This window comes from Salvelinus fontinalis, chromosome 1 (assembly GCF_029448725.1).
Source record: "Salvelinus fontinalis isolate EN_2023a chromosome 1, ASM2944872v1, whole genome shotgun sequence".
NCBI classification, from domain to species: domain Eukaryota; kingdom Metazoa; phylum Chordata; class Actinopteri; order Salmoniformes; family Salmonidae; genus Salvelinus; species Salvelinus fontinalis.
Window position 1 is genome coordinate 64,607,250 of NC_074665.1, and position 25,949 is coordinate 64,633,198.

The following is a 25,949-nucleotide window of genomic DNA, read 5'->3' on the forward strand; positions in this document are numbered from 1 at the left end:
TTTCTCATGACATTGGGGATCAGTGCAGAAAGCCAAGAACACTATCAATACACAAATGGAATTCAGAACAACAAGTCAGGTATGAATCTGTTAGAATCTTTTTATTGAGGAGTTCATCGTTTTTAATACATTGGGAGGTCTGATATCCTGAAAACCCTGATAATCTGAAGATCATGTTTTAAACTGTTAAAACATCCCTAAATTCGCATATTCCTGGAAAATAATAATAAAATGTCCCCTTACATATCCTCCTGTCCCTTATAATCTATAGAAAAGCTATCACTATCTACTGTATCTCTGTCACCCTCACCAAATGTGTTCTCTGAGAGCATGAGGCTGAGAGAGTGCTTGGTTTCTTAGTTCTTTGATTTCAACAGCTCAGCTACTGTATTTGTCAGGTCATAAGGGATCCTGTGTGTGTGTGTGGGGTGGGGTGGGGGGGTCCTTCTGTAAAGCAGTTCAGTACTGAATGCGTGTGTGTTTGCGTGCGTCAAGGAAGGCAGTGGCTTGACGTCAGACTGCGTCACGTCTCCTCCCACCTTCCCTGCAGTGCTCACTTTCCCTTCTGTTTCTCTCCTTTCCTCTCTCCTGCTCACTACCTTTCTTCTTCCCTCCCACTCACCCTCTATGCTCTCAGTAAATCAGTTATCTGTCAGTATTGCGCAATAAAGAGCAACTCAAACCAAGTCCAGCCTAATAGCAGCTAACCAATAGGGAATAGTGATGGTCTCAGGCAGGTTCTAGAGAATTATTATTGCTACAGATGAATAGGACAGAGCCCATTGTCTGACCACCTATATAATAAAGGGCACTATAAAATGTCATCTCTCTCTGTACATCTCTAATTCGAACTATGAACCCCTGTGTACATTGGTATACATTCCTATAAAACAGTATATATCTTTTAATCTGTGCCTGGCTGACTTTACAGGGGTGTCTGTCCTTGAGCATGTTACACTGTCCTGATAATCTGTGCAGCTGTCACCTAATATTACACTCAGATATTTTATTCTCATGCTTATGTATTGCTTATCAGTTTTCTATACACTACAACCTCCCATCAAACTACATCTCCTCGTCAGCCTGGTCTTTCATAACCACAGGTTTGCATCATGCTCCTGTCTGCATCAAGCTGAGTACCTAGCCCAAGGCGTTGTCCTTAAATAGGAATATATTCTACTGGGAAAGCAGTAAGCAGTGCCCTCCATACACCCAGCTCCTGTGTCACTGTATAAACCAAACACCCCTAGCCTCCAGGCCCCTGTAATCTGCAGCCTCTCATCTCAGAAGCTCAGCCCCCAGCCCGCTGTGTTCCTGTGCCCTTGCGTGTCCCTGGAGGGGTCTCTTCAAAGAGAATAGTTAACCTGTTGTGTTTGAATCTGTAGTAATAGCATGCATGTGGGAGTAACACTTCACTTCATCATGGGGCTATACACAGATAGGGTGTTACAACTGTTACCTACTGCAATGTCACACTTATGGTGACTGCTTTATGTCATGGTGATATGGAGATGGCACAATTAGTGTGTGTGTGTGTGTCTCTCTCTCTCTCTCTGTGTGTGTGTGTGTGTGTGTGTGTGTGTGTGTGTGTGTGTGTGTGTGTGTGTCTATATTATGATGATAAAGGAAATGATATGGCAGGCAGGAGTTGTTCTAGGTACATGCTGTTAAAACAACATATTCATTACAGATGACCAATTAATCACCATATTATAAATCATTTTGTTTTTGCATCTTTTACATTGGGTTTTGTACACCAGCTTCAAACAGCTGAACATTAAATATATTTGGTTATGGAAAAAATATCTCAAAGCGGTTTAGATGGTACAATGATGCTCTACACTATACTTGCTTGTTTTGTCACAAACTGAAATTATGCAAACTATTAGAATGCTAGCAACCAGTAAATAGCTGAACAATTGCTGTTAAAACAACCTATTCATTACAGGTTACCAATTAATCACCATATTATAAATCAAATGATCAAATATCATCCAATCATCATAAATATGTCAAATCATCATATTATCTAATCATAATAAAATACCTGTTCAAATCTAGGTAACACGCAACCTACATTTTTGGGATTGTAAATATTGCATATCCCTTCTTTATGCTGGCAGGTTTGTTAGTTATTATATGGCTTTTTAAAATCTGGTAAAAAGTATTGACTGGGAGTCAATGGACTTCAATGGAACTAAATGTGTGTGTGTGTGTGGTGTTTTTGTTTGAGACTAGACTGTTTGTGCATTAAAAAAAAATCATCCGGTGGCCACATGGGACAAAGAAATTACAGACTGCTTCTTTAAATCAGTATAAAGTCCCTGTGGTTGTAGACATTGTGCTTGTTCTCGTGGCTGGTGTGTGTTGGCTGTTTCTTCCTTATGTGTCATCAGAACACTGGCAGTGTGGATGGCATTTATATGGCAGGACTCCTATCAACCACAGTTGATTAACTGATAGAAGTGCTCTATTCTATGATAAGAACAGTTCCCTGTGCAGAAAGCACTTGGTAATAAGAAGCGATCATCTGATGGTAGAAGACAGAAATTGTTGTCTTCTTGGCTGAGCAATAAAAAAGGTTTAAAAGATGGCTCAGATCTAGACTTGCTAATTCCCTCTTATTTTTCTCTTCATTTAGTTTATTCTTCTTCCTCCTCTTCTTCCTCCTCTAGCACAGTAGAGATGGGTGGCTGAAAGGTAACTCAACAGAAACATACAGTAAAGTTAATTCAAGTCATAATGTTTCCGTAGTCTGTTACCCAGCCAGCCTGGAAACACAACGTTGAATTTCAATGAATTCAACATTGGGCATAAATGAGCGTTTGGTTCGGGAAAGTTTCCTCTCACAAACTCTACAAGCCAGAATGTTGAATAAAATTATATTTTAACTTTACCACTTGTCAATGCGGTCGGTCCTTTTGCAGGTAGGAATGTGAGTCAATATATCCTCAGGAAAGTATAATTACATCAACTTTTCAAAGTGTTGCTAGTGCGTTCACATTTCTTAGGGTTGGGTCTGGGGAGTGGACAGAGGGTATCCAGGGTTAGGGTTGGGTCTGGGGAGTGGACACAGGGTATGCAGGGGTTAGGGTTGGGTCTGGGGAGTGGACACAGGGTATGCAGGGGTTAGGGTTGGGTCTGGGGAGTGGACAGAGGTTATCCAGGGTTAGGGTTGGGTCTGGGGAGTGGACAGAGGGTATCCAGGGTTAGGGTTGGGTCTGGGGAGTGGACAGAGGGTATCCAGGGTTAGGGTTGGGTCTGGGGAGTGGACAGAGGGTATCCAGGGTTAGGGTTGGGTCTGGGGAGTGGACACAGGGTATGCAGGGGTTAGGGTTGGGTCTGGGGAGTGGACAGAGGGTATCCAGGGTTAGGGTTGGGTCTGGGGAGTGGACAGAGGGTATCCAGGGTTAGGGTTGGGTCTGGGGAGTGGACAGAGGGTATGCAGGGGTTAGGGCTGGGTCTGGGGAGTGGACAGAGGGTATCCAGGGTAAGGGTTGGGTCTGGGGAGTGGACAGAGGGTATGCAGGGGTTAGGGTTGGGTCTGGGGAGTGGACAGAGGGTATCCAGGGTTAGGGTTGGGTCTGGGGAGTGGACAGAGGGTATGCAGGGTTAGGGTTGGGTCTGGGGAGGGGACAGAGGGTATGCAGAGTTAGGGCTGGGTCTGGGGAGTGGACAGAGGGTATCCAGGGTTAGGGTTGGGTCTGGGGTGTGGACAGAGGGTATCTAGGATTAGGGTTGGGTCTGGGGAGTGGACAGAGGGTATCTAGGATTAGGGTTGGGTCTGGGGAGTGGACAGAGGGTATGCAGGGGTTAGGGTTGGGTCTGGGGAGTGGACAGAGGGTATCCAGGGTTAGGGTTGGGTCTGGGGTGTGGACAGAGGGTATCTTGGATTAGGGTTGGGTCTGGGGAGTGGACAGAGGGTATCTAGGATTAGGGTTGGGTCTGGGGAGTGGACAGAGGGTATGCAGGGTGAGGGTTGGGTCTGGGGAGTGGACAGAGGGTATGCAGGGTTAGGGTTGGGTCTGGGGAGTGGACACAGGGTATGCAGGGGTTAGGGTTGGGTCTGGGGAGTGGACAGAGGGTATCCAGGGTTAGGGTTGGGTCTGGGGTGTGGACAGAGGGTATCTAGGATTAGGGTTGGGTTTGGGGAGTGGACAGAGGGTATCCAGGATTAGGGTTGGGTCTGGGGAGTGGACACAGGGTATGCAGGGGTTAGGGTTGAGTGTGGGGAGTGGACAGAGGGTATCCAGGGTTAGGGTTGGGTCTGGGGTGTGGACAGAGGGTATCTAGGATTAGGGTTGGGTCTGGGGAGTGGACAGAGGGTATCTAGGATTAGGGTTGGGTCTGGGGAGTGGACAGAGGATATGCAGGGTTAGGGTTGGGTCTGGGGAGTGGACAGGGGGTATGCAGGGGTTAGGATTGGGTCTGGGGAGTGGACAGAGGGTATGCAGGGGTTAGGGTTGGGTCTGGGGAGTGGACAGAGGGTATCTAGGATTAAGGTTGGGTCTGGGGAGTGGACAGAGGGTATGCAGGGGTTAGGGCTGGGTCTGGGGAGTGGACAGTGGGTATGCAGGGGTTAGGGTTGGGTCTGGGGAGTGGACAGAGGGTATGCAGGGGTTAGGGTTGGGTCTGGGGAGTGGACAGAGGGTATCCAGGGTTAGGGTTGGGTCTGGGGTGTGGACAGAGGGTATCTAGGATTAGGGTTGGGTCTGGGGAGTGGACAGAGGGTATCTAGGATTAGGGTTGGGTCTGGGGAGTGGACAGAGGGTATGCAGGGTTAGGGTTGGGTCTGGGGAGTGGACAGAGGGTATGCAGGGTTAGGGTTGGGTCTGGGGAGTGGACACAGGGTATGCAGGGGTTAGGGTTGGGTCTGGGGAGTGGACAGAGGGTATGCAGGGGTTAGGGTTGGGTCTGGGGAGTGGACAGAGGGTATCCAGGGTTAGGGTTGGGTCTGGGGTGTGGACAGAGGGTATCTAGGATTAGGGTTGGGTCTGGGGAGTGGACAGAGGGTATCTAGGATTAGGGTTGGGTCTGGGAAGTGGACAGATGGTATGCAGGGTTAGGGTTGGGTCTGGGGAGTGGACAGAGGGTATGCAGGGTTAGGGTTGGGTCTGGGGAGTGGACACAGGGTATGCAGGGGTTAGGGTTGGGTCTGGGGAGTGGACAGAGGGTATCCAGGGTTAGGGTTGGGTCTGGGGTGTGGACAGAGGGTATCTAGGATTAGGGTTGGGTCTGGGGAGTGGACAGAGGGTATCCAGGGTTAGGGTTGGGTCTGGGGAGTGGACACAGGGTATGCAGGGGTTAGGGTTGGGTCTGGGGAGTGGACACAGGGTATGCAGGGGTTAGGGTTGGGTCTGGGGAGTGGACAGAGGGTATGCAGGGGTTAGGGTTGGGTCTGGGGAGTGGACAGAGGGTATGCAGGGGTTAGGGTTGGGTCTGGGGAGTGGACAGAGGGTATCTAGGATTAAGGTTGGGTCTGGGGAGTGGACAGAGGGTATGCAGGGGTTAGGGTTGGGTCTGGGGAGTGGACAGTGGGTATGCAGGGGTTATGGTTGGGTCTGGGGAGTGGACAGAGGGTATGCAGGGGTTAGGGTTGGGTCTGGGGAGTGGACAGAGGGTATCTAGGATTAGGGTTGGGTCTGGGGAGTGGACAGAGGGTTTGCAGGGGTTAGGGTTGGGTCTGGGGAGTGGACAGAGGGTATCCAGGGTTAGGGTTGGGTCTGGGGAGTGGACAGAGGGTATCCAGGGTTAGGGTTGGGTCTGGGGAGTGGACAGAGGATATGCAGGGGTTAGGGTTGGGTCTGGGGAGTGGACAGAGGGTATGCAGGGGTTAGGGTTGGGTCTGGGGAGTGGACAGAGGGTATGCAGGGGTTAGGGTTGGGTCTGGGGAGTGGACAGAGGGTATGCAGGGGTTAGGGTTGGGTCTGGGGAGTGGACAGAGGGTATCTAGGATTAGGGTTGGGTCTGGGGAGTGGACAGAGGGTTTGCAGGGGTTAGGGTTGGGTCTGGGGAGTGGACAGAGGGTATCCAGGGTTAGGGTTGGGTCTGGGGAGTGGACAGAGGATATGCAGGGGTTAGGGTTGGGTCTGGGGAGTGGACAGAGGGTATCTAGGATTAGGGTTGGGTCTGGGGAGTGGACAGAGGGTTTGCAGGGGTTAGGGTTGGGTCTGGGGAGTGGACAGAGGGTATCTAGGATTAGGGTTGGGTCTGGGGAGTGGACACAGGGTATGCAGGGGTTAGGGTTGGGTCTGGGGAGTGGACAGAGGGTATCCAGGGTTAGGGTTGGGTCTGGGGAGTGGACAGAGGGTATCTAGGATTAGGGTTGGGTCTGGGGAGTGGACAGAGGGTATGCAGAGTTAGAGTTGGGTCTGGGGAGGGGACAGAGGGTATGCAGAGTTAGGGTTGGGTCTGGGGAGTGGACAGAGGGTATGCAGGGTTAGGGTTGGGTCTGGGGAGTGGACAGAGGGTATGCAGGGTGAGGGCTGGGTCTGGGGAGTGGACAGAGGGTATGCAGGGTGAGGGCTGGGTCTGGGGATTGAACAGAGGGTATGCAGGGTTAGGGTTGGGTCTGGGGAGTGAACAGAGGGTATGCAGGGTGAGGGCTGGGTCTGGGGAGTGGACAGAGGGTATCCAGGGTGAGGGCTGGGTCTGGGGAGTGGACAGAGGGTATGCAGGGGTTAGGGTTGGGTCTGGGGAGTGGACAGAGGGTATGCAGGGGTTAGGGTTGGATCTGGGGAGTGGACAGAGGGTATGCAGGATTAGGGTTGGGTCTGGGGAGTGGACAGAGGGTATCTAGGATTAAGGTTGGGTCTGGGGAGTGGACAGAGGGTATGCAGGGGTTAGGGTTGGGTCTGGGGAGTGGACAGTGGGTATGCAGGGGTTAGGGTTGGGTCTGGGGAGTGGACAGAGGGTATGCAGGGGTTAGGGTTGGGTCTGGGGAGTGGACAGAGGGTATCCAGGGTTAGGGTTGGGTCTGGGGTGTGGACAGAGGGTATCTAGGATTAGGGTTGGGTCTGGGGAGTGGACAGAGGGTATCTAGGATTAGGGTTGGGTCTGGGGAGTGGACAGAGGGTATGCAGGGTTAGGGTTGGGTCTGGGGAGTGGACAGAGGGTATGCAGGGTTAGGGTTGGGTCTGGGGAGTGGACACAGGGTATGCAGGGGTTAGGGATGGGTCTGGGGAGTGGACAGAGGGTATGCAGGGGTTAGGGTTGGGTCTGGGGAGTGGACAGAGGGTATCCAGGGTTAGGGTTGGGTCTGGGGTGTGGACAGAGGGTATCTAGGATTAGGGTTGGGTCTGGGGAGTGGACAGAGGGTATCTAGGATTAGGGTTGGGTCTGGGGAGTGGACAGAGGGTATGCAGGGTTAGGGTTGGGTCTGGGGAGTGGACAGAGGGTATGCAGGGTTAGGGTTGGGTCTGGGGAGTGGACACAGGGTATGCAGGGGTTAGGGTTGGGTCTGGGGAGTGGACTGAGGGTATCCAGGGTTAGGGTTGGGTCTGGGGTGTGGACAGAGGGTATCTAGGATTAGGGTTGGGTCTGGGGAGTGGACAGAGGGTATCCAGGGTTAGGGTTGGGTCTGGGGAGTGGACACAGGGTATGCAGGGGTTAGGGTTGGGTCTGGGGAGTGGACACAGGGTATGCAGGGGTTAGGGTTGGGTCTGGGGAGTGGACAGAGGGTATCCAGGGTTAGGGTTGGGTCTGGGGTGTGGACAGAGGGTATCTAGGATTAGGGTTGGGTCTGGGGAGTGGACAGAGGGTATCTAGGATTAGGGTTGGGTCTGGGGAGTGGACAGAGGGTATGCAGGGTTAGGGTTGGGTCTGGGGAGTGCACAGAGGGTATGCAGGGTTAGGGTTGGGTCTGGGGAGTGGACAGAGGGTATGCAGGGGTTAGGGTTGGGTCTGGGGAGTGGACAGAGGGTATCTAGGATTAGGGTTGGGTCTGGGGAGTTGACAGAGGGTTTGCAGGGGTTAGGGTTGGGTCTGGGGAGTGGACAGAGGGTATCTAGGATTAGGGTTGGGTCTGGGGAGTGGACACAGGGTATGCAGGGGTTAGGGTTGGGTCTGGGGAGTGGACAGAGGGTATCCAGGGTTAGGTTTGGGTCTGGGGAGTGGACAGAGGGTATCTAGGATTAGGGTTGGGTCTGGGGAGTGGATAGAGGGTATGCAGAGTTAGGGTTGGGTCTGTGGAGGGGACAGAGGGTATGCAGAGTTAGGGTTGGGTTTGGGGAGTGGACAGAGGGTATGCAGGGTTAGGGTTGGGTCTGGGGAGTGGATAGAGGGTATGCAGGGTGAGGGCTGGGTCTGGGGAGTGGACAGAGGGTATGCAGGGTGAGGGCTGGGTCTGGGGAGTGGACAGAGGGTATGCAGGGTTAGGGTTGGGTCTGGGGAGTGAACAGAGGGTATGCAGGGTGAGGGCTGGGTCTCGGGAGTGGACAGAGGGTATCCAGGGTGAGGGCTGGTTCTGGGTTGTGGACAGAGGGTATGTAGGGGTTAGGGTTGGGTCTGGGGAGTGGACAGAGGGTATGCAGGGGTTAGGGTTGGGTCTGGGGAGTGGACAGAGGGTATGCAGGGTTAGGGTTGGGTCTGGGGAGTGAACAGAGGGTATGCAGGGTTAGGGTTGGGTCTGAGGAGTGGACAGAGGGTATCCAGGGTTAGGGTTGGGTCTGGGGAGTGGACAGAGGGTATGCAGGGTTAGCGTTGGGTCTGGGGAGTGGACAGAGGGTATGCAGGGGTTAGGGTTGGGTCTGGGGAGTGGACAGAGGGTATGCAGGGGTTAGGGTTGGGTCTGGGGAGTGGACAGAGGGTATCTAGGATTAAGGTTGGGTCTGGGGAGTGGACAGAGGGTATGCAGGGGTTAGGGTTGGGTCTGGGGAGTGGACAGTGGGTATGCAGGGGTCATGGTTGGGTCTGGGGAGTGGACAGAGGGTATGCAGGGGTTAGGGTTGGGTCTGGGGAGTGGACAGAGGGTATCTAGGATTAGGGTTGGGTCTGGGGAGTGGACAGAGGGTTTGCAGGGGTTAGGGTTGGGTCTGGGGAGTGGACAGAGGGTATCCAGGGTTAGGGTTGGGTCTGGGGAGTGGACAGAGGGTATCCAGGGTTAGGGTTGGGTCTGGGGAGTGGACAGAGGATATGCAGGGGTTAGGGTTGGGTCTGGGGAGTGGACAGAGGGTATCTAGGATTAGGGTTGGGTCTGGGGAGTGGACAGAGGGTATGCAGGGGTTAGGGTTGGGTCTGGGGAGTGGACAGAGGGTATGCAGGGGTTAGGGTTGGGTCTGGGGAGTGGACAGAGGGTATGCAGGGGTTAGGGTTGGGTCTGGGGAGTGGACAGAGGGTATCTAGGATTAGGGTTGGGTCTGGGGAGTGGACAGAGGGTTTGCAGGGGTTAGGGTTGGGTCTGGGGAGTGGACAGAGGGTATCCAGGGTTAGGGTTGGGTCTGGGGAGTGGACAGTGGATATGCAGGGGTTAGGGTTGGGTCTGGGGAGTGAACAGAGGGTATCTAGGATTAGGGTTGGGTCTGGGGAGTGGACAGAGGGTTTGCAGGGGTTAGGGTTGGGTCTGGGGAGTGGACAGAGGGTATCTAGGATTAGGGTTGGGTCTGGGGAGTGGACACAGGGTATGCAGGGGTTAGGGTTGGGTCTGGGGAGTGGACAGAGGGTATCCAGGGTTAGGGTTGGGTCTGGGGAGTGGACAGAGGGTATCTAGGATTAGGGTTGGGTCTGGGGAGTGGATAGAGGGTATGCAGAGTTAGGGTTGGGTCTGGGGAGGGGACAGAGGGTATGCAGAGTTAGGGTTGGGTCTGGGGAGTGGACAGAGGGTATGCAGGGTTAGGGTTGGGTCTCGGGAGTGGACAGAGGGTATGCAGGGTGAGGGCTGGGTCTGGGGAGTGGACAGAGGGTATGCAGGGTGAGGGCTGGGTCTGGGGAGTGGACACAGGGTATGCAGGGTTAGGGTTGGGTCTGGGGAGTGAACAGAGGGTATGCAGGGTGAGGGCTGGGTCTCGGGAGTGGACAGAGGGTATCCAGGGTGAGGGCTGGGTCTGGGGAGTGGACAGAGGGTATGCAGGGGTTAGGTTTGGGTCTGGGGAGTGGACAGAGGGTATGCAGGGGTTAGGGTTGGGTCTGGGGAGTGGACAGAGGGTATGCAGGGTTAGGGTTGGGTCTGGGGAGTGAACAGAGGGTATGCAGGGTTAGGGTTGGGTCTGGGGAGTGGACAGAGGGTATCCAGGGTTAGGGTTGGGTCTGGGGAGTGGACAGAGGGTATGCAGGGTTATGGTTGGGTCTGGGGAGTGGACCTTTCAGAGAGAGATCTTGAGGTTCTCGACGTCTATTGATAAGTACTAGAGTCTGGTCCATACCAAACCTCTAACCCAGTTCCCAGTGGGAAGTGAGAGAGAAACAGAGCCAGTCTATTCCCTATCTTTCTTTATGCTAGGTCTTCCCTGCTGTCTCTACCTGGCGTTGTGCTAGGTGGTCACCGATGGCTGCTCCAAGCTTTCCTCCACACTCTTCTCCCCATCCCGGGACTTTTTCCTCTTCTTGTTACCTGGAAGGATAGGACACAGTGTCAAGTTCAAGTTTCAACTTGAAGTTTTACGATTAGTCATATGTACAGGATACATGTGGTATACACCGTCCAATGAAATGCTTAGTTGCAGGTTCCTTCTCAACAATGCAACAACAATAATAAATAATAAAAGATAAGAATACGAACATATACAAACGATCTCTGCATATGACAAATAACCTTTTAATTTACAATTGAAACATAAAATATAAGTTTTGTTTGATTGAAGAATGTAGGACAAACTAACATCATACAAATATTAAAAACAAATCTGTTGTCCTGTAATTTCAGAGACCCATTAGCTTATTTGTGTTTACACATTATATATTAGACTCGCTTGAGGATTGTGTGATGCAGCAAGAGATAGAACACAAAGTTATGTTGCTATGATACGCCTGCCGTCACTAGTCTGGCTGACTGTTGGGGCCCACACAGTGTTTAGGTGAGGAATGTTTGTATGTGCGTGTGATTTTGTGTGTGTGTGTGTGTAAGGGTGGGTGGTGGAGGGAGGCATAGTTGGGCAGAATTAGAAGAAGAATGAATACTGATCTATGGTCAAATGTAGAATGTGGGGAGGAAAAGCTGATCCTAGATCAGTCACTCACTCAGTTTACGTAGCAGCTTCTTCCCCAGTGTCTCCTCTGAGCCAGATAGAGAACAGATGATATCTAACTCCACAGGAACAGCATCTAGGTGGGAGAGCGAGAGGATGAGAGTGAATGAGAGCAAAAGTGGGCAAGGGATTAAAAGAGTTGGCAAGAGAGTGTGTGTGGGTGAGAGAGCGAGAGAGGGGGGGGAGTAGAGAAATGAGAAGAGTTGCAACCTAAATAAATACTATTAATTATGCAAACCATTGCCAAGCCACTGTTCTAGGCAATGTTTCCATGGGAGGATTTTTTTACTTCACTAGACTTGTGAGGACTAAATAATGTTACCACTCATGAATATACCAGCTATAACAGCTTACAACTCTCTCCCTTCTTCCCTCACCGTTCCCTTCTTGGCTTTCCAGCTGGTCTTCCGGAATTTCTACCAGCTGGTCTTCTGGGCGTTCAATTAACCGGTTTTCCGAACGGTCTTCCAGCCGGTCTTTCATACGGCCTTCAGGCCTGTCTTCCAGACGTTCTTCTGGGAGGTCTTCCTTTCTATCTTCCGGGAGGTCTTCCGGTCTCTCCTCTAGTCGCTCCTCTGGGTGGCCTTCCTGACGGTGTTTTTGTAGGTCTTCTTGGATGTAGAGTATGTCATCCATCCGTAGAAACACCGAATCACTGGGACTCCTCTGTCCGTCTGACTTACTGCCTGTAGAGGGAGACAGAGTACCATGGTGACAATCTGGACACAGGCTGCACCTCAGTGAGGTGGTAGCCCCTTTTCAGTCTCAAAATCTCCCTTCTGTACATAGAAGTGTGGATCTGAAAGAACCAGATCCATGTCCCACTATCTGCAAAGTGAGGTATTGAGAACCAGGGAGGGGCTAGTCGGCACATGTCTGCATCATGATCAATTCCACCCCTTCCACCCCAACCAAGAGGACAGACCACTGATTCAAAGAGAGAGACAACAGGCTTAGGAGAGCAGGTTAGAGGTTCATACATGCATACTCACAAGCATTATGAGATAAACCAAACCTGATTGGTTTCAGGGCTTACATGATTTTTCAGATACCATCTGGCCTGTACTGTCTGGCATGTCACCCTATGGTGTGTGTGTGTTCGACTGAAACAAGAGTCTATTTCAGATGAATATCCCTTTGGAAGTAAATACTGACAAATGATCAACAAAATGTAGCTATTTATGCCTCAAACTCTGTCTATTTTAGCCTTCTAATCACACCTATTCCGTGTGTCTGACAGAATGAAGACGGGGAAAAAACATATCGAAGACTCTTTAACACCATCTGTTTGCCACGGTGGTTATGTAACCCACACACACACACACAAACACTCCACTTACGGACGATGCGGTTTCTCTCGTTGAGCTGTGAGGTGAGTGGTCCAGTGTTGTCCTCTGTGTGTGTGTGTCGTTCCAGGACGGGTCGGAGGTGTGTGTATGTGTGTGTCACGGGCAGGGCGATGCTGAGGGAGCGGGTCTCAGGGATGGTGGGTCTCCCGTCGGGATCAGGGGTCTGGGGTACACTGTCCATAAGACTGGCTGTTAGAGCATTCTGGTAGTGGTTCCTTGAGATCTAGCAAAGAATAACACACACAGAAAATACAGTATCAACACAAAGTCCTCAACACGCTGCAAATACAGTATCAACACAGAATCATCAACACACCCCACAGATACAGTATCAACACAGAATCATCAACACACCCCACAGATACAGTATCAACAGAATCATCAACACACCCCACAGATACAGTATCAACACAGAATCACCAACACCCCACAGATACAGTAATAACACAGAATCATCAACACACCCCACAGATACAGTATCAACACAGAATCATCAACACCCCACAGATACAGTATCAACACAGAATCATCAACACCCCACAGATACAGTATCAACACAGAATCATCAACACCCCACAGATACAGTATCAACACAGAATCATCAACACACACTGCAAATACAGTATCAACACAGAATCATCAACACACCCCACAGATACAGTATCAACACAGAATCATCAACACACCCCACAGATACAGTATCAACACAAAGTCATCAACACGCTGCAAATACAGTATCAACACAGAATCATCAACACACCCCACAGATACAGTATCAACACAGAATCATCAACACACCCCACAGATACAATATCAACACAGAATCATCAACACACCCCACAGATACAGTATCAACACAGAATCATCAACACACCCCACAGATACAGTATCAACACAGAATCATCAACACCCCACAGATACAGTATCAACACAGAATCATCAACACACCCCACAGATACAGTATCAACACAGAATCATCAACACACCCCACAGATACAGTATCAACACAGAATCATCAACACACCCCACAGATACAGTATCAACACAAAGTCATCAACAAGCTGCAAATACAGTATCAACACAGAATCATCAACACACCCCACAGATACAGTATCAACACAGAATCATCAACACACCCAACAGATACAGTATCAACACAGAATCATCAACACACCCCACAGATACAGTATCAACACAAAGTCATCAACACGCTGCAAATACAGTATCAACACAGAATCATCAACACACCCCACAGATACAGTATCAACACAGAATCATCAACACACCCCACAGATACAGTATCAACACAGAATCATCAACACACCCCACAGATACAGTATCAACACAGAATCATCAACACACCCCACAGATACAGTATCAACACAGAATCATCAACAAGCTGCAAATACAGTATCAACACAGAATCATCAACACACCCCACAGATACAGTATCAACACAGAATCATCAACACACCCCACAGATACAGTATCAACACAGAATCATCAACAAGCTGCAAATACAGTATCAACACAGAATCATCAACACACCCCACAGATACAGTATCAACACAGAATCATCAACACACCCCACAGATACAGTATTAACACAGAATCATCAACACACCCCACAGATACAGTATCAACACAGAATCATCAACACACACTGCAAATACAGTATCAACACAGAATCATCAACACACCCCACAGATACAGTATCAACACAGAATCATCAACAAACGCTGCAAATACAGTATCAACACAAAATCATCAACACACCCCACAGATACAGTATCAACACAAAATCATCAACACACACTGCAAATACAGTATCAACACAAAATCATCAACACACACTGCAAATACAGTATCAACACAAAATCATCAACAAACGCTGCAAATACAGTATCAACACAAAATCATCAACACACCCCACAGATACAGTATCAACACAAAATCATCAACACACACTGCAAATACAGTATCAACACAAAATCATCAACACACACTGCAAATACAGTATCAACACAAAATCACCAACACACACTGCAAATACAGTATCAACACAAAATCATCAACACACCCCACAGATACAGTATCAACACAAAATCATCAACACACACTGCAAATACAGTATCAACACAAAATCATCAACACACACTGCAAATACAGTATCAACACAAAATCATCAACACACACTGCAAATACAGTATCAACACAGAATCATCAACACACCCCACAGATACAGTATCAACACAAAATCATCAACACACACTGCAAATACAGTATCAACACAGAATCATCAACACACCCCACAGATACAGTATCAACACAAAATCATCAACACACACTGCAAATACAGTATCAACACAAAATCATCAACACACACTGCAAATACAGTATCAACACAAAATCATCAACACACCACAAAAATAGCATCAACACAAAATCATCAACACACACTGCAAATACAGTATCAACACAAAATCATCAACACACACTGCAAATACAGTATCAACACAAAGTCATCATCACACACCACAAAAATAGCATCAACACAAAATCATCGACAAACATGGCAAATACACATGCACGCCACACGCACACACATGCACAGATGCACACACATCACCAAGCTGTTTCTCTATGTAATGTAAAAGTTACAGTGTGTGGGCTAGCAACCTTCTTCCTGGAACTATATTAATGACCTTGGGGGGATATGAGAGAGTGTGTACTTAGGATGTACATCCATCACTTTAAGTCTAAATTATTCATACTGAAAATGGAGCTCATTTATCACCAATGATTAAAGCTAAAACAGACAGATTAAAAGGAAAAAGAGGGAGGGAAGAAGAGAGAGAGAAGGATGGAGAGAGAGGGAGAGAGGATGTGTCTGTGTTCAGTCAAAATAAGTGGGATTAAGACATGTCAAAGGGAAATGAAATTAGTAGCGGTATGGGATCTGGGTAATTAGGAGTTTAGGGGTATTTTAAATTTGTGTGTGTATGCGTGTGTGGGTGTATACCTTTATAATCTGTAGGTCAGTGAGTTGTCTGACAGAGAAGTCAGGTAGGTAGACTCCTCCCCCTCCTATACTCAGCTGACCCACACTGCCTCCTGATAAGACAGACTCTGACTGGTTCAACCCACTGCTACCAGAACCAAACCTGTTGACTGGAGATGAGTTTCATTAGATTCTGTCTCTATTTCTGATGATTATTTAAATCGGTAAAAAAAAAAAACTCCAGACCACACTTGAGCGTCTAAAACTAGATAGAAAGTATTTAGAAATGATAAATAACTGCCCTTTTTCTGGCCCACAAATAGATTTTTACTTGGGTTGGGTAGGTTACTTTCTAAATGTCACCTGTTACAGTTACTAGTTACCTGTACAACATTTTTATCAGTAACGTAACTTTTGGATTACCCAAACTCAGTAACGTAATCTGATTACTTTCCCCTTAAAATGAATTAGAACAAGACAAAAATGATCTATCAAACACATTTGTTGTGTCATCATAGTGGTCTCTGACTTGTGGTCAGACTCGCTCAGGTGGATAAAAAACTTGAACTTGCGCCATTTTTCAATGCTGAATTGAATGTCATTGAGAAAAACAGAAAGGTATCATAATTTTTCTTCTCCTTGCAAATATCCTTTCTGAAGTAATCCAGGAACTAATCATCTAGTTTTTCAGAAATATCTGTAACCTCATTACAGTATTTTTGCTGGTAACATAACTGATTACAGTTACAGTTTTTTTGTAGTCAGATAACATGTAACTGATTCCATGTAATCAGTTACTCCCCAACCCTGATTTTGACAAATAAATCAGTCCCCAAAAACTCTGTGTGGCCCGCCATTGAATTTCAAAATCCCAATATGACCCAATAACCCAAAATTGTTGCCCACCCCTGACATACAGACACACACACACACACACACACACACACACACACACACACACACACACACACACACACACACACACACACACACACACACACACACACACACACACACACACACACACACACACACACACACACACACACACACACAAACGCTCGCTCACGTGCACGACACTGGGCTGGTCCTCTTGAGTCTGCTTATCAGTGTGTTATATCACACAGGTCAGGACATGTCTTTCCACTAAACAATTTTTTTTAAACAGCTTTAATTGCTGGAGTTACATACTGTAGTTTCCACTGCAGCTTCTCCCACAGATTCAAAAGAAAAATGAATAGTGGATTTTGCACACACATACAGTGCCTTTAGAAAGTATTCACAGCCCTTTACTTTTTCCACACTAATATATTTTGATTAGATAAGTATTTAACCCCCTGAGTCAATACATGTTAGAATCACCTTTGGCAGTGATTACAGCTGTGAGTCTTTCTGGGTAAGTCTCTAAGAACTTTGCACACCTTGATTGTACAATATTTGCACCTTATTCTTTTGAAAATTCTTCAAGCTCAAGTTGGTTGTTGATCATTGCTAAACAGCTATTTTCAAGTCTTGCCATAGATTTTCAAGCCAATTTAAGTCAAAACTTTATCTAGGCCACTCAGGAACATACAATGTCGTCTTGGTAAGCAACTCCAGTGTATATTTGGCTTTGTTTTAGGTTATTGTCCTGCTGAAAGGTGGATTTGTCTCCCAGTGTCTGTTGGAGAGCAGACTGAACCAGGTTTTCCTCTAAGATTTTGCCTGGGCTTAGATCTATTCTGGGTTTTTTTATCCTAAAAAACTCCCTAGTCCTTGCCGATGACAAGCATACTCATAACATGATGCAGCCATCACCATAATTGAAATGAATAGTGGTATTCAGTGATGTGTTGTGTTGGATTTGCCCCAAACATAACGCTTTGTATTCAGGACATAACGTTCATGTATTTGCAGTATTACTTTAGTGCCTTACAGGATACATGTTTTGAATATTTTTATTCTGTACAGGCTTCCTCTTTTTCACCCTGTCATTTAGGTTAGTATTGTGGAGTAACTACAATGTTGTTGAGCCATCCTCAGTTCTACCATCACAGCTATTAAATTCTGTAACTGTTTTAAAGTCACCATTGGTCTCATGGTGAAATCCCTGAATGGTTTCCTTCCTCTCCTGCTACTGAGTTAGGAAGGACGCCTGTATCTTTGTAGTGACTGGGTGTATTGATGCACATTTTTACTCCTTTAGGCTTGCCATAACAAAGAGGCTGAATACTATTTGACTCTTCCCTCAAATGTTTTTGTAGGTTACTGTGGCTATTTGATCGTAATGTACAGTGCATTCGGAAAGTATTCAGACCTCTTAATTTTCCCCGCATTTTGTTACGTTACAGCCTAATTGACAAAGCAAAAATAGGTTTTTAGACATCTTTACAATTTTATAAAAAATAAAAAAATAATGAAAAATAACATTTACATTTACATTTTCCGACCCTTTACTCAGTACTTTGTTGAAGCACCTTTGGCAGTGATTACAGCCACGAGTCTTCTTGGGTATGACGCTACAAGCTTGGCACACCTGTATTTGGGGAGTTCCTCCCATTCTGCTCTGCAGATCCTCTCAAGATCTGTCAGGTTGGATGGGGAGCATCACTGCACTGTTCTTTTCAGAGATGTTCGATCAGGTTCAAATCTGGGCTCTGGCCACTCAAGGACATTCAGAAACGTGTCCCGAAGTCAGTCCTGCATTGCCACTCCTCTGTTGTCTTGGCTGTGTGCTTAGAGTTATTGTCCTATTGGAGGGTGAATCTTCGCCCCCAGTCTGAGGTCCTGAGCGCTCTGGAGCAGGTTCACATCAAGGATATTTCTGTACTTTGCTCCGTTCATCTTTCCCCCGATCCTGACTAGTCTCCCAGTCCCTGCCGCTGAAAAACATCTCGCAGCATGCTGCCACCACCATGCTTCACCGTAGGGATGGTATTGGCCAGGTGATGAGTGGTGCCTGGTTTACTCCAGATGTTACGCTTGGCATTCAGGCCAAGGAGTTCAATCTTGGTTTCATCAGACCAGAGAATCTTGTTTCTCATGGTCTGGGAGTCCTTTAGATGCCTTTTGGCAAACTCCAAGTGGGCTGTCATGACACTTTTACTGAGGAGTGGCTTCCGTCTGGCTGCTCAACCATAAAGACCTACATGATGGAGTGCTGCAGAGATGGTTGTCCTTCTGGAAGGTTCTCCCATCTCCACAGAGAAACTCTGGAGCTTTGTCTGAGTGACCATCGGGTTCTTGGTCACCTCCCTGACCAAGGCCCTTCTCCCCTGATTGCTCAGTTTGGCCAGATGTGCAGCTCTAGGAAGAGTGTTGGTGGTTTCAAACTTCTTCCATTTAAGAATGATGGCGGGCACTGTGTTCTTGGGGGACCTTCAATGCTGCAGAAATGTTTTGGTACACTTCCCCAGATCAAACAATTCCTTCAACCTCATGGCTTGGTTTTTGCTCTGAAATGCACTGTCAACTGTGGAACCTTATATAGACAGGTGTGTGCCTTTCCAAATCATGTCCATTTAGTTGAATTTACCACAGCTGGAATCCAATCAAGTCGTAGAAAGATATCAAGGATGATCAATGGGAACAGGATGCACCTGAGCTCAATTTCGAGTCTCCTAGTAAAAGGTCTGAATACTATGTAAACAAGGTATTTTTAATACATTTGCTAACATTTCTGAAAAACTGTTTTTGCTTTGTCATTTTGGGGTATTGTGTTTAGATTGATGAGGAAATAATGTAATTGAATCAATTAAAAAAAAAAAAAGTCTGTAACGTAACAAAATGTGGAAAAAGTGAACGGGTCTGAATACTTTCCGAATGCACTGTAGGCCTACCAGAGTGGCCTCCCATCAACAACAATGGGGAAAATGCGTCCCATAACATTTTAACAAGGAAATAGCTGTTCTATCATTCAGCCTACAGTAGCAGCCAATGTGTCGTGTTCAATGTAGGCCTACATTCCATGAGACTTTGAAAAAAACAACATGCAGTGCTTGACATTAACCTGTTTATCCACTTGTCCTTCAGACAAGGAGGTGACTGAAAATGTTGTTGTGTTGTTTGATGCAAGAAACCACTTTACAAAATAAAACACCATTATTACAGATAATCAGACAAATTATGCTCCCCTCTGCCTAATAGCTACTTGCTTATTCAAGCCTGTCTCAAAATACAACACTGCCCCTTTAAGACAAAATCAATGCTCTTTACCTGACTCCCTTTTCAAAGATGTTAACTCACTAACTGGCAAAGAAATGAACAAAATGTGCATGTGGCTACATGCAGCTCTCGCGTTGATCTCAAAACAAGGGCATCTACTCACGGCCGCTCATGCTGTAAACACAGTCCAGTTCAAAGTAAATGGTGCATATCCATATATGGCAACGGTCCATTTGCATATAGGTCTACTGCAGCTCTGATTGTTTATGCCGCACCGGTCTGTGTAGAGTATGGGCTGAGTAGTGCGTGTCAATGCAATACAATCCTACTTCGATGTGTTCTGCCTACAAAAAAATATTTTACATAGTTCGTTTTGTTTCGGTATGCTGCATTGAAAGTGGCTAATATTGCGTTGATTCAATCACAATTGCCACAGTAAAGGGAAATATTGATAGTGTTAACAGGCAAAACACTAGAACAGTGGTCACCAACCTTTTCTGAATCAAGACCACTTTGAGTCAAAATGCAAGCCGAGATCTACCGCTAAGATTTTTATTTAACATGACTTAAAAAACATAAGCCTATGTAACAATTAAAAAGTATTGTATTGTAGCAATGAGGTTTGTGCAGTAAGCTATAGGCCCAATACGTTACCGCCGCATATCGGCTTTGCTTGAATTGCACTGCCAATACATTGTTGTTCGGGACATTTTTTTAAATTATATTTAGGTAGGCTATATGATCACACCAGTAATAGATCCGTTGTTGTATTACTTGGGAAGCACAACTGAGTGGGCATACATTTAAATAATTTGCTTTTTATTTTACTGGGCTGATAGAGCCTGCATCTGATGGTCAGTTTCAGTGGAAGGAGATAGCAGCAGATTGAGGGTCTGCCTCTAAACATCCCTCCGCTCTCCCTTTGCTCCACAGACACTGACCAAAAAGGACCCCATCTTCCAGCTGATGGTGAAACTCGAGTTGCATCGCATTATTTCTGCCTCCTGCACAAATTCATGTTGTTACTCCTAGAGTATGAACAGAGAAAGTGAAATATTCCTTGATAATAATAACAACAATGCAAGCCTATAGATACACTTTCCTACTCATTCATTACTGCTGCAGTGCTTGTTGTAGCGCTGAGTGGAAATAGGAAGAAAACACATTTTATGGCTTATAAAAGTGTTGAACACAGTGTTGACAGTAATGAGTAAGAACTTATCTTTGCTGTATTCGTTGACAGTCTCTCTCTAGTCATGGTTTTAAACGTTTTGAAATCTCACAGTATCTACTTCACTGTAGCTTTCTTTTATGCCTGCTACGTTACTACAGACACGGTAATCTGAGCCATCCGATTGGCCAGCGGTAGTGCACTTGATTTGCTCTCGGCGCACCGGGAAGGCAGAGTTTGTACCTTCAGACACATTAAATGGTTCAAATTTAATTGACAGCGATTGACAGGTTGGTGACCACTGCTCTAGAAAGTTGAGTGAAGTTCAATCTCGTCTTTCTCTCTGTGGGCTGATATTTCTGCGCGGTAGTCCCACCGCACAGGTTAGAAGGAACATTGCCAAGACATTTCAATTGTTCATATTTCATTAATTTGTAAAAAGGTCTAAAAGCATAATTCCACTTTGACATTATGGGGTATTGTGTGTAGGCCAGTGACAGAAAATCTCAATTTAATCCATTTTAAATTCAGGCTGTGTGGAATGTGGAAAAAGTGGAGGGGTGTGAAGACTTTCTGAATGCACTGTAACATAGAAAAGCAGTGTAGCATTTAGAACAGGGAAAGCTGGGGTAAGAATAGATTTTTCGAGTACAATAAATCATCTTCATCACCATCATCATCATCACCGTCATCATCATCATCAACAACATCATAATCACTAACACCCGTTAAAATCCCATTGTGTGTCTTTGGGGCCGTGGGTTATTTACCTATAGGTAGTGGTGGTATGAGGGCTGGCATGCCATAGTAGGAGAAAGCTCCATTCTCAAAACGAAGAGCCTCCTTACCAATCTCCACCTCCACTTTACCCTGCAATGACATAACACAGACAGACTATTAAACACCAACGTTTCCATAGATTTCCAATTCGTAACTTTGAAAAATAACCAGTAGTTTTACAACCCTAGCTGTGTATCTGTAGAACCCGGACAGTGTAGTATCAGTGTCTATGGTGTGTATCTATAGATCCAGGACAGTGTAGTATCAGTGTCTATGGTGTGTATCTATAGATCCAGGACAGTGTAGTATCAGTGTCTATGGTGTGTATCTGTAGATCCAGGACAGTGTAGTATCAGTGTCTATGGTGTGTATCTGTAGAACCAGGACAGTGTAGTATCAGTGTCTATGGTGTGTATCTATAGATCCAGGACAGTGTAGTATCAGTGTCTATGGTGTGTATCTGTAGATCCAGGACAGTGTAGTATCAGTGTATATGGTGTGTATCTGTAGATCCAGGACAGTGTAGTGTCAGTGTCTATGGTGTGTATCTATATAACCAGGACAGTGTAGTATCAGTGTCTATGGTGTGTATCTATATAACCAGGACAGTGTAGTATCAGTGTCTATGGTGTGTATCTGTAGATCCAGGACAGTGTAGTATCAGTGTATATGGTGTGTATCTATATAACCAGGACAGTGTAGTATCAGTGTCTATGGTGTGTATCTGTAGATCCAGGACAGTGTAGTATCAGTGTCTATGGTGTGTATCTGTAGATCCAGGACAGTGTAGTATCAGTGTATATGGTGTGTATCTGTAGATCCAGGACAGTGTAGTATCAGTGTATATGGTGTGTATCTATATAACCAGGACAGTGTAGTATCAGTGTCTATGGTGTGTATCTGTAGAACCAGGACAGTGTAGTATCAGTGTCTATGGTGTGTATCTGTAGATCCAGGACAGTGTAGTATCAGTGTATATGGTGTGTATCTATATAACCAGGACAGTGTAGTATCAGTGTCTATGGTGTGTATCTGTAGAACCAGGACAGTGTAGTATCAGTGTCTATGGTGTGTATCTATAGATCCAGGACAGTGTAGTATCAGTGTCTATGGTGTGTATCTGTAGATCCAGGACAGTGTAGTATCAGTGTATATGGTGTGTATCTGTAGATCCAGGACAGTGTAGTGTCAGTGTCTATGGTGTGTATCTATATAACCAGGACAGTGTAGTATCAGTGTCTATGGTGTGTATCTGTAGATCCAGGACAGTGTAGTATCAGTGTATATGGTATGTATCTATATAACCAGGACAGTGTAGTATCAGTGTCTATGGTGTGTATCTGTAGATCCAGGACAGTGTAGTATCAGTGTCTATGGTGTGTATCTGTAGATCCAGGACAGTGTAGTATCAGTGTATATGGTGTGTATCTGTAGAACCCGGACAGTGTAGTATCAGTGTCTATGGTGTGTATCTGTAGATCCAGGACAGTGTAGTATCAGTGTCTATGGTGTGTATCTGTAGAACCAAGACAGTGTAGTATCAGTGTCTATGGTGTGTATCTGTAGATCCAGGACAGTGTAGTATCAGTGTATATGGTGTGTATCTATAGAACCAGGACAGTGTAGTATCAGTGTCTATGGTGTGTATCTGTAGATCCAGGACAGTGTAGTATCAGTGTCTATGGTGTGTATCTGTAGATCCAGGACAGTGTAGTATCAGTGTCTATGGTGTGTATCTGTAGAACCAGGACAGTGTAGTATCAGTGTCTATGGTGTGTATCTGTAGATCCAGGACAGTGTAGTATCAGTGTCTATGGTGTGCAGTCCTGGGTTCAAATACTATTTCAAATATCTCAATAACTTTCACATACATTCAAAGTAAGCATGTCACGTTCTGACCTTAGTTCCTTTGTTTTGTCTTTTGTTTTAGTTGGTCAGGGTGTGAGTTGGGTGGGTAATCTATGTTTTCTATTTCTGTGTTGGTTTTCTGTGTTTGGCCTGATATGGTTCTCAATCAGAGGCAGCTGTCAATCGTTGTCCCTGATTGGGAACCATATTTAGGTATCCTGTTTTCTGTTGGGTTTTGTGGGTGGTTGTTTTCAGTCTTTGTGTGTCTGCACCAGATAGAACTGTTTCGGTTTTCACTTTGTTGTTTTTGTATTTTGAGTTGTTCATTTTCATTAAATAAGATGAACAATTACCACGCTGCATATTGGTCCTCCGATCCTTCAAACTTCTCCTCCTCAGACGAGGAGGAAGACGACAGCCGTTACAAAGTATTCAGATACCTATTTGAGAATGGTATTTGAAATACACTACCGTTTAAAAGTTTGGGGTCACTTAGAAATGACTCTTGTAGCTGGAAACGACAGATTATTTGTGGAATATCTAGATTGGCGTACAGAGGCCCATTATCAGCAACCATCACTTCTGTGTTCCAATGGCACGTTGTGTTAGCTAATCCAAGTTTATCATTTTAAAAGGCTTATTGATCATTAGAAAACCCTTTTGAAATTATGTTAGCACAGCTGAAAACTGTTGTCCTGATTAAAGAAGCAATACAATATTTGATCATACTAGAAACAGGACAGTATAGCATCAGTGTGTATGGTGTGTGTCTGTAGAACCAGGACAGTGTAGTATTAGTGTGTATGGCGTGTACCTGTACAACCAGGACAGTGTAGTATCAGTGTCTATGGTGTGTACCTGTAGAACTAGGACAAAGTAGTCGACAGGTTTGTTCCTCATATACAGGAAGTGCTGTGGTGCTTGTTTGTTCTTTCTGTCAAACTTTAGTTCCTGAACGACACTGGGGTGTTTGATCAGACGAAGTAGAATCTTCTCTGAGAGATGACATGGCCTGAAGGGCTCCACTTCTAGAAAAAGAGAAAGAAAGAAAGAAAGAAAAGAAAAAAAGAAAGAAAAAAAGAGTGGGTGAATAGAAGAAATTGTAACGTGTGAGTGCACGCACAGATGCACATCTACACACACAAACACATCCATCCACACAGAGGTCCTACCTGTGGCCAGGAAGCGGTGTGTAGCAAGCAGCAGTTGAGGAGACATCTTCACCTTCATTTCGTTCTCTGTCAGGTTAAAGATGGAGAAGTCGTGTTGCTTCCTCTCATGGTGAGACACGCGCCTCTTAGTCCTCTTATCAACTAGGAAACAATTAACCAATTAACCAATTAATCATCCATCAATCAATCAATCAATTACATGTTTTATTTGTTATTTACACAGTTATTTATCACAGGACACAAACTTTTTATATTGTTCCAGAAACATCTGATGAAAATATACACACCCCCAACTCACTAATCTGATTTGAATCAAACAATCCCTCATCTGGGAAGTTTGATGAATAGCCTTGGATTGGATTGGTAATATGATGTTCAGATTGTGTTAAAGAGTAAGGCTTCAGTATGAATAGCTGGTGTTATACTGAGTGAGGTGCAGTCACTGAGATTAGCTGCACTGTGCTATATTTAACATACACATACACACACACACGCACAAGCACACACACACACACACACACACACACACACACACACACACACACACACACACACACACACACACACACACACACACACACACACACACACACACACACACACAGCATTGTGATGATTGGTCTAATGTACGAATGAAGTCCGGTGTCTGACACACACAGCGTTGTGAGGATTGGTCTAATGTACGAATGAAGTCCGGTGTCCGATTTATGCAGCTATTAGAATGTGCATATTTTATATTTTTGCATTGGTAATCTGCCCAAGGTTTTTTTTCCCAACAGGCCCCTCCGTCGTGACGTCCCCTGAAGGTCCATCTGCTAGCCTGCTAGCCACGGCCCGCTAGCTGTCTAGAGCATATTGGACTGTTAGCTGAATAGATCCATCGGCCAATTTCTTGGGCCACTATACCTCTTTTTCCAATTGGACTTGGACCCCTCTGCTACTCGGAACCCTACTAATCCATCACGACTGGTCTATCGACGTCACCGCACTAGGAGGCTAAAACAAACTTTCCTCTGTCGCGACGTCCCTCTAAGGCCCTTCTGCTAGCTTGCTAGACTGTCTGAATCGCCATGTCTCCAGCCAGCCCAACCAATCACTGGACCCCTATGAAAACTCGGCTACGCATGCCTCTCCCTAATATCAATATGCCTTGTCCATTACTGTCCTGGTTAGTGATTATTGTCTTATTTCACTGTAGAGCCTCTAGCCCTGCGTGCCTCAAGCGACCCATCTCGACAACATCCGGTGAAATTGCAGAGCGCCAAATTCAAATGACAGAAATCGTAATATTAAACTTTCATGAAA

The 25,949-nt window shown here is 46.2% G+C and overlaps 1 protein-coding gene across 2 annotated transcripts in view; it reads right to left on the reverse strand.

The window, feature by feature from the left end:
- Window positions 1-80: 80 nt before the first annotated feature.
- The window catches only part of LOC129859775 (metal transporter CNNM4-like), a 40,589-nt gene continuing 14,720 nt past the window's right edge, over window positions 81-25,949 (reverse strand). The window contains exons 5-13 of one of the 2 annotated variants that reach the window (XM_055929894.1): window positions 24,645-24,785; window positions 24,331-24,500; window positions 21,615-21,714; window positions 15,552-15,700; window positions 12,521-12,752; window positions 11,558-11,866; window positions 11,173-11,256; window positions 10,456-10,546; window positions 81-2,704 (exon numbers count right to left, since the gene is read on the reverse strand). In XM_055929894.1, the coding sequence (XP_055785869.1) occupies window positions 10,467-10,546; window positions 11,173-11,256; window positions 11,558-11,866; window positions 12,521-12,752; window positions 15,552-15,700; window positions 21,615-21,714; window positions 24,331-24,500; window positions 24,645-24,785 (1,265 nt within the window). In that variant the 3' untranslated portion in view covers window positions 81-2,704; window positions 10,456-10,466. The remainder of the gene's footprint in view (window positions 2,705-10,455; window positions 10,547-11,172; window positions 11,257-11,557; window positions 11,867-12,520; window positions 12,753-15,551; window positions 15,701-21,614; window positions 21,715-24,330; window positions 24,501-24,644; window positions 24,786-25,949) is intronic. The other variant, XM_055929885.1, reaches the window with a different exon arrangement.